Source organism: Haliaeetus leucocephalus, unplaced genomic scaffold (genome assembly GCF_000737465.1).
Source record: "Haliaeetus leucocephalus isolate CR32 unplaced genomic scaffold, Haliaeetus_leucocephalus-4.0 Scaffold339, whole genome shotgun sequence".
Taxonomy (NCBI): Eukaryota; Metazoa; Chordata; class Aves; order Accipitriformes; family Accipitridae; genus Haliaeetus; species Haliaeetus leucocephalus.
In genome coordinates, this window is record NW_010972775.1 from 2,234,729 (window position 1) to 2,242,848 (window position 8,120).

General features: G+C 58.1%; 1 protein-coding gene across 2 annotated transcripts; it reads left to right on the forward strand.

Annotated features, from left to right (window-relative positions):
- The first annotated feature begins 3,727 nt into the window (after positions 1-3,727).
- LOC104834379 (cytochrome P450 1A5-like) lies at positions 3,728-7,889 on the forward strand. 2 transcript variants are annotated; one of them, XM_010571615.1, is made up of 7 exons: positions 3,728-3,851; positions 4,463-5,329; positions 5,767-5,893; positions 6,461-6,550; positions 6,633-6,756; positions 7,159-7,245; positions 7,474-7,889. In XM_010571615.1, the coding sequence occupies exons 2-7, from the start codon at positions 4,484-4,486 to the stop codon at positions 7,778-7,780; spliced, it is 1,581 nt and encodes a 526-aa protein (XP_010569917.1). In that variant the 5' UTR covers positions 3,728-3,851; positions 4,463-4,483; the 3' UTR covers positions 7,781-7,889. The 2 variants fall into 2 exon arrangements, with proteins under 2 accessions (XP_010569917.1, XP_010569918.1); XM_010571616.1 differs by having other exon boundaries at positions 3,740-3,769; positions 7,474-7,870.
- The last annotated feature ends 231 nt before the right edge of the window (positions 7,890-8,120 follow it).

The following is an 8,120-nucleotide window of genomic DNA, read 5'->3' on the forward strand; positions in this document are numbered from 1 at the left end:
GTCGCTGCGGGTACCCGGTCCCCTCCTCCCGCCGCCGGGACCCGCGGGCCCGGGATGGCCCCGATACCCGGAGCCGCGGGGCGAGCGGGAGCGGGGGAAAATAGCCCCAGTGTACGCAGTGGCGGGCAGGAGGGGGGATTCACCTCCCCACGGGGCCCCGCGAACACGCAGGGATGAGCGTGGACCACCCTGCCCACCGCCGTGCTGTAGCGATCTGCCCCCTCCAGGGGCTTGCCGGTCCCTCCGCCGGTGTTCCCCGGTAAAGCAGAGGGAGGAGAGCCGGGGTGGTGGTGGGGGGGTTCACCGGGTCTATTCCCCCCCCCACGCTGCGGGGCCGCTCTGCTCGCCCACAGCCCGGATCGGGTCCCCGTGGGGAAGGGGGCGGCGGGGCAGCCCCCGGGCGGGGGTCACGGCCCTCGCTGCCCCGGCCCGGTTAAATATTGTCCAGGTTCGCGTGAGAAGCGGCCGTGCCCTCTGTCACCTCCTGTCCCTTGGGGACAGAGCCGGCCGGGGGTCGAGGTGGCACGGGGATGGGGCAGGGGATGCAGCCGGAGAACGGGGGGGATACATCGGGGGGATGCTCGGGGGAACAAAGGGGGGTCTCTGCACCAGTTCGCAGCTCCAGCCCCGCACCAGTCCCCGTGGGGTGACAGGCCAGGACCTGCCCTTCAGGGAGGACAAGGGGGACCAGCCCCGCACCCCAAATCTCACCCCCTCCACCCGCAACCCCGTCCCTAGCCCGGCCACAGAGGGATGGGAGAGGGGCCGAGGGGGTCCCGCCCTGCCGGGGGGTCCCAGGGGTGGCACTGAGGACATCGCGTGCGAAGGGGCTCCGGACAGACCCGGAGGGCCGCCCCGGTCACTCGCAGTCACGCTATGGGTGGGTGGGGGGGGGAAATGGCTTTTAAAGGACCAGGGCGGTGGCCCCACATCCAGGAGCCTGGCCCGGGGTCAAAGTGGCGCCGGAGCAACTCAGGATCAGCCCCCCCGCCCCGGCTGCTGGGGGTAGGGGGGCTCCCCAGCACCCGGTACACTGTCAGGGGTAACAGGGCTGCATCCCCTCTGCCATGGGATGCTGCCATCACCTCCAAGGGGACAGCAGCCCTCCCCTGCCACTTGTGTCCCCCTCGATAGGACACGGATGTCCCAGCCCTCTTCAGCCATGAGGAATGGGGGAGAGGGCGGTTTCCCACTGTGCAAAAGGGGGGGTGTCAGTCGTGCCACTACAAATGTCCCCTTTGGGATCCAGGGGACACTGGACGGTGCCCTAGGCTGCTCCGACGGTCCGAGGCAGGGCTGTCTGTTCCCAGGGGACACGCTGTGCAAACGGCCCCCCGCGTTGTCTTTCCCTGTGACTCGGGAGAGGGGCTGCTTGGGACACGTGGACCAAGCAGGAGATGTCGATGAGTCCATAAACCCCAGGCGGAGATGTCTCCACGCACGCTCGCACGCACCGTGGGCACCTCGTAAAACATGTGGAGGCACCCACGTCCCCAGCTCCCGGTAAACCCACGTCCCTCCCGTCACGCTGCGTGAAGCTGGCATGCATGCATTCGCCCCGTCTTTATGTACGCCTATACAGGCACGCTGCTGCACATACCAACTACGCATACACATTGCACGTACAGAGCTGACGCGCACCTGCGCTCACATGCGTGCGCATTTTAACACGCTCTTATGTCCGCAAACATGCTCTATGTTTCTTATATATGCAGAAATAGCTCGCGTGCCTACAAATGCACAGCACATTTATGCCCTTGCTTGTATGTATTTGTGCCTGTTCACGTACACACGTGCTTTGCCAGCCGTGCGCACGCCTGCAGGCACCGTCGTCCTCTTGCTCACGTATATCCTTGCACACGCATGCCAGCACGACCGTACACGCTAACAAACCCACAGGCACGCAGCCGGGATCCTCCCTGGCGCGGTGACCCACAGAGGGAAACAGGGTGCATCCGTGTACGCTCGCAGGAGTGTGCGAGCCCTGCTGAGGACAGGGGACTGACAGCGGCTCTCCGGCTGGCCCCCCCCCGGCCAGCTCTGGGGAGCCGAAGGCTTAGCTAGGGGTGGTGGCTGGGATGGGAGCCTGGTGCTGGGTGAACTGGGTGAGGATGGGGTGTGAGGCTGCCTGGCACGCAAGGCAGAAGCTCTTAACGCTGTTCTCATCAGGAGGCACCCTGCCCTCGCAGGGCTTGGCAGCGAGCACGAAGGAGGCTGGGGGGTGGGGGGGCAGAGAATGGGTTGGGGGGGGTAGAAGAGGGGCAGGTGGGTCCTGGGGAACCCCTCTGGGATTCCTGTTGTGGCCCCAGCACCCTCCCCAGCTTCTCCAGTGCTTTGGGATATGATGGATCGGGAGAAGCTGGTGCGGGTTCCCTATCAGTGCAAGGCCACCAAGGTCTGAAATGCTGCCCGGGGGGGGTCGGTCTGCCCCCCCCCCCCCCGCCATGCAATGGAGCTGGGTAGATCTGTGGGGATGGGAGATGCCGGCTGGATCCAGCCTGCGAGACAAGCCCTGCATTGTCCTGCTCCTGTGAAACCCCAGCCTGCCTCCCCAAAAATGCTCCCGAGCATCTCCCTCGCTGGGAGGCACTGCCTGGTGAAGCTGGGGCTAGTAGGTCTGCAAGGTGCCTGGCAATTATCAGAATGAGTATTAGCAGCCAGGGTTTTGTAACTGTTCTTGCCAAACATTAATGAACGGCGTCATTGCTATTAATGAGCCTGATTAGACCAGATGTTGAAAGCCTTTATTAAATATTAGCTCAGCTTTTACCTGGGCCAAATTCCCACTGTAGTTTTCAAAGATTGAATGAAACCTGGGGCTAAACCCCACAGCTCTGGCTCCTTCCTGCTCCTCCAGCTCATCCCGGCTGCACTTCCCAAAGCCCTGCATTTTGCCCCAGCTCGAGCAGCAGCCCCACTCACTCCTGCATCTCCTGCCAGGTGGCATGCTGTGTTTTCGGAGGGATGAACTGCCCCAGCCTTGCCCTGCGCTGCCCCTTTCACCTCTCCTATCTCTCCAGCTCACCTCCTCCCCTCCGCCCCGCCACTCCTCTCCCTCGCTGCCTGTTTGCCACGGAGGAGCCGGGGGAAACAAGCCAGCCGCCTTCTCACGCAAACCTGGGCAATCGTTAACCTGAGCCTGGCTCTGCCACTGGGCCAGAAGGTCCTGCCACCACTGGTCCTGGGGCATGGGGACCTCTCAAATGATTCCCTGGGGGTAGAGAGGGCTGTGGCCGTGGACGCCTTGCTGCGAACGCATCCCCTCGCTGCTGGAAGGAGCCAGAGCCTGCAGCTCCCAGCACGACCAGAGTGGCCATGGAGGTGACAGCCCTCTCTGTGTGCTGGGAACAGTCTGGTCAGCCCAAAAAAGGTCTTTGGGGGAAACACTGGCACCCACATCCCATGGGGCAGCCATGCCAAGAGCGTGTCCTCCATCGTCCCCAGGGCAGGGCTTAGGGACCCCCTTCTGCCTCCCCATCCTGGACTCTAGGGCAGGCACGTGCCCCAGGCAGGAGCAAAAAATCACCATTTGTCCCCCAGAGCCTGCTGGAGCTGAGGGTATCTTCCCTGGCTTCTTGGGCTGGCTGCCGCCAAGCTCAGCCCTGTTTGTTAATGGGTAGCTATTCACCAGGGCTTTCATGCCATGACCCCCCAGAGATAAGAACCCAGCTGTGCAATGAGAGGAGTGCATATAAAGCCGTGGCCTTCCAGGCAGCAGGAGAAGGAGGTCCAGGCGGCAGAAGAGGATCCCCTCTGCTCCCCAGGGCAGGCAGCTGCCAGACACCCTCTGCCTATCTTTGCTGGGAGCCACGGGCAGCAAAACCAGCCCTGTGTATCACAAGGATCTGCAGGTAGGAGAACAACGTGTGTGTGTATGTGTGCATGTTTTTGAAGATGGATATAGGACTGGGAAGGTCATACTTGGGTCTGAAGGAGAAATTCATGCACTGGGCTCTCCTCTCCCTCTCCTGCTCCCCCAGTGAGCCGTGTGTTTCTGCAGGGCAGCCCCGTGGCATCCCTGCTCCCCGTGCCCCCATGCACCGGTGGCCATCCAGCAGATCCAGCCTCCCGCTTATAAATCCTCACAGTTTTGGTGGATGTGGGGCCAGCTTCGCTGAGGAGTTGCTGTTCCTGTCCTCCTGCCTCCCTGCGCTTTTTTGAGCTGTGGTTTTCCGTGCCTTGTTGCAAACAGCCCTGGGCAGGAGCCAGGGCTCTGCCAGTGGGTGCTGGGGTCTTCTGCAGGGGAAGGGGTGCTGTTACAGGCTCGGGGGGGCTGACGTTCCCCTTAAGCGATGGGTGTGTTTGGAGTCTTTGTAGGTCTCCAGCTATTGCCCCTTGCAAACCCCAAAGTGCTGCACAGGCAGCTCCATCACCCTGATGCCTTTTCTCAGCATCAGGAACAACTGCAGGACCCAACCCGCTAATCCTGGCTCTTCGCCACACTTCTGGTTAACTCCTTTAGGGTTCCTACATACCGGCAGCGATGCAGGCTGCGATGTCTCTGGTGGGAAGCCAAGGCATTGTCTTGGCCACCGAGGTCTTCCTTGTGGCTGCCGTCCTCTGCCTGGTCTTCCTGCTCATCCAGTCCTTCGGGCAGCACGTGCCCAAGGGGCTGAAGACCCCCCCAGGACCCAGAGGCTACCCCATCCTCGGCAACGTGCTGCAGCTGAGGAAGGACACGCACCTGGCCCTGACCAGGCTGAGCCAGAAATATGGAGACGTGATGGAGGTCAGGATCGGCATGCAGCCCGTCCTGGTGCTGAGCGGCTTGGACACCATCAAGCAAGCCCTAGTGAAGCAAGGAGAAGACTTCATGGGGCGTCCCGACCTCTACAGCTTCCGCCATGTTGCGGATGGCCAGAGCCTGGCCTTCAGCCCCGATTCAGGGGAGGTGTGGAAGGCCCGCAGAAGGCTAGCCCAGAACGTCCTGAAGACCTTCTCCACCGCCGCCAGCTCCACCTCCTCTTCCACCTGCCTCCTGGAGGAGCACATCTCCAAGGAGGCTGACTACCTGGTCACCAAATTCCTCCAGCTGATGGATGAAGAGAAGAGCTTTGACCCTTACCGATACCTGGTGGTCTCTGTGGCCAACGTCATCTGCGCCATGTGCTTTGGCAAGCGTTACGACCACAATGACCAAGAGCTGCTCAATATAGTGAATGTAAGTCATCAGTTTAGCAACGCTGCTGCTGCTGGCAACCCCGCTGACTTCATCCCCGTGCTCCAGTATCTTCCCAGCCGCACCATGAGTTTATTTAAAGATTTCAACAAGCGATTCCTCCATTTCCTGCAGAAGATTGTCCAGGAGCACTACAAGACCTATGACAAGGTAAGAGCTTGAAGGACCCTCACCTGCACCAGAAATGCTCTCTGCCCCTCTCTATTAGCAAGTTGTTTTTCTTCTTGCAGCCAAGCATCAATGGGCATGTATGTTCTTGCAGGTATTGCTGCATTTAGCAAGTCCACCTGTAGTCTCACTCACCTGTAGCCTCTCCATGTGCTGTCCAGTACTACAGTCCTCCTCCTCCACAGCCCTGTGTGACAGGGGCAGTTTGTTGGCTGAACATCTCATCTGTGCCACAGGTTCCCTGGAGAACCATCTCCTTGTTTTCATAGGTTGCAAAAGCAGTAGGGAGCACGGGGGCCGAAAGGTGATGTTCTCCAGAGTTTGTATGACCCTGGTCTCTCCCAGCATCAGGCTGTCGCTCAGTAACACCCATTCCTCTGCTGGTTCCACAGCCATGACTTGTCTTCTCTTCCTCTCAGAACAACATCCGAGACATCACTGACTCCCTCATTGAGCAGTGCCTGGAGAAAAAAGTGGAAGCAAATACTGCCACACAGATCCCTAAGGAGAAGGTTGTCAATCTTGTGAATGACCTCTTCGGAGCAGGTATTTTTTTTCCCACCGGTCCCTTAGTTACTGCAGTTTTTCTCAGGCTCCTTGCGTTAGAGCTCTGTCTGACCCATCTTTGTCCAACACCAGGCAGCCAGTTTGGGTCTAAGCACTCGTTCTCCTGCTCACTGGTCTTCCTGGACATTCCAAAGACATCCCTAGAGACCAGCGTGGGACATTAGCTCTGGAAAGAGGCGTCAGGGAAAAGCGAAGGGCATGGCTTATAGCTCAGTCAAGCTTCACAAGCCAGGGTGGCTCTTTCTGGTTGAGGGAGATGTCTACTGACTGATTCATCTTTGACTTACTCTGTGGAAACTCCCCCCGATTCCAGAGAAGTTATACAAACCTGACATAACCCAAGGGTGAATCAAGATGAATGACAGCAGAATATTTTAGCAAAGTTTTCCTCCGACAGGATAGAAACCCAAGTCTTACTGTGTGCCCAGGATGTCCTCCGCCTTCTTAGCCATCCGAGACTGCTCCATGTGGTGGCTGGGCAGCAAGCCAAGGCCCCTGCCCTGCATGTTGTGCAGACCTCATCTCCATGCTTTCTTCTTTGACCAGGCTTTGACAGCGTGACGACTGGCCTGTCCTGGAGCCTCATGTATCTCGTGACGTACCCCGACATCCAGAAGAAAATCCAGGAAGAACTAGGTGAGTCCTTGAACCTGCTTCCTCCAGGGCCAAAGCCTCTCCAGCCAGGGCTGACCCCAGCCCTCCTCTCGACCTCCCACAGACCAGACCATCGGCCGGGAGAGGAGACCGAGGCTGTCGGACCGAGGCACGCTGCCCTACACAGAAGCCTTTATCCTGGAGATGTTCAGGCACTCCTCCTTCCTGCCCTTCACCATCCCACACAGGCAAGTGCTGAGGGTGCGAAGGAGGTGGAGGGACAAAGTGGACTTGGGGCATTTTGTTACAGCCGTGCCGGCGGTGGTTGTGGTGAGAGGCAGGGAGGTCATTATCAACTTGTAGAATGCTGGCTTCATCGTGGACATGGGGAGCTCACAGCTCTTGTGCAGGGCAGTGTAGGAGCTCCCAAAGAGCAATTCTTGCCTTCTGATGACTTCACTGAAGATACTCCACCCAGCTCGGGTAGGGGTTGCCCAATCCAGCTCACGGACAATGCAACTGCCCCTCCTAAAGCCACCTCTTTGGGCCACATCCTTACTTCACCAGCATCAGGGGCAAACTAATAGTCCCCTGAGGATGCAGAATAACCTTTTTGCTTCCCAAATTCTCAGAGTCTTTTCTCTCTCCAGCACCACCACGGACACAGTGCTGAACGGCTACTACATCCCAAAGGACCGCTGCGTGTTTGTCAATCAGTGGCAAGTGAATCATGACGAGTAAGTACCTTCTGAGGCAGAAAGACTCCTGCAGTGACATACAGGACTCTTCCTGCACAGTCACCTTGCCAGGCAGAAGTGGGGTCAACTTGCTTTAAGAGAAAAGGGAGCAGGTGAGGTATCTACTAAATTCAGGGATATTCTCACTGACAGCTCCCACCTTCCAGTGTCTCCCCTACACCCGTGGCCAGGAGACACCATCTCAGCATCTGATGTTTTTCCTTCCAGGAAACTTTGGAAGGATCCACTGACCTTCAACCCGGAGCGTTTCCTTAGTGCTGGAGGGACCGAAGTGAACAAAGTAGATGGGGAGAAGGTGCTGGTTTTTGGCCTGGGGAAAAGGAAGTGCATTGGGGAATCCATTGCCAGGTGTCAGGTCTTCCTTTTCCTGTCCACCTTGCTCCAGCAGCTGGAGTTCAGTGTCTGCAACGGCAAGAAGGTGGACATGACGCCGATCTATGGACTGTCCCTGAAGCACAAAAGATGTGAGCACTTCCAGGTCAAGCAGCGCTTCGCCATGAAAGGCATGAACTGAGCAGTGGGCTTGTCCATTGCCCAGACATCACCGAGGGGCGAAGACCTGGGTGTCCCTGTAGCAAAGCTGGGTCTGGTACAACTTTATGGGATGACAATAAACTGAAGCCATCAAAACTCCTGTCTTCTCTTGTTCACTTTGTAGCTTTTCTTGCCTTTTTCATTTTCCAGCATTTCTAGTGTTGGATACTCTGTCAAATGTTGGATGTTCCATCACATCTAGTCTTAGTACCACAAAACACATTTATGGGGTGTGTGAACTGTCTTTTGCTAGAGGCAAAGGGAATGTACCCAAAACCAGACCATCTGAATATCATTGGGCCATATTCTTTTAGAACTGC

What these genes read in the sequence shown, in the direction of transcription:
- LOC104834379 (XM_010571615.1), top strand. Translation starts at nt 4,484, where the DNA reads ATGCAGGCTGCGATGTCTCTGGTGGGAAGCCAAGGCATTGTCTTGGCC. An exon ending in ACTACAAGACCTATGACAAG is followed by an intron (nt 5,330 to 5,766) that starts GTAAGAGCTTGA and finishes TCTTCCTCTCAG; the next exon opens with AACAACATCCGAGACATCAC. An exon ending in CCCTTCACCATCCCACACAG is followed by an intron (nt 6,757 to 7,158) that starts GCAAGTGCTGAG and finishes TTCTCTCTCCAG; the next exon opens with CACCACCACGGACACAGTGC.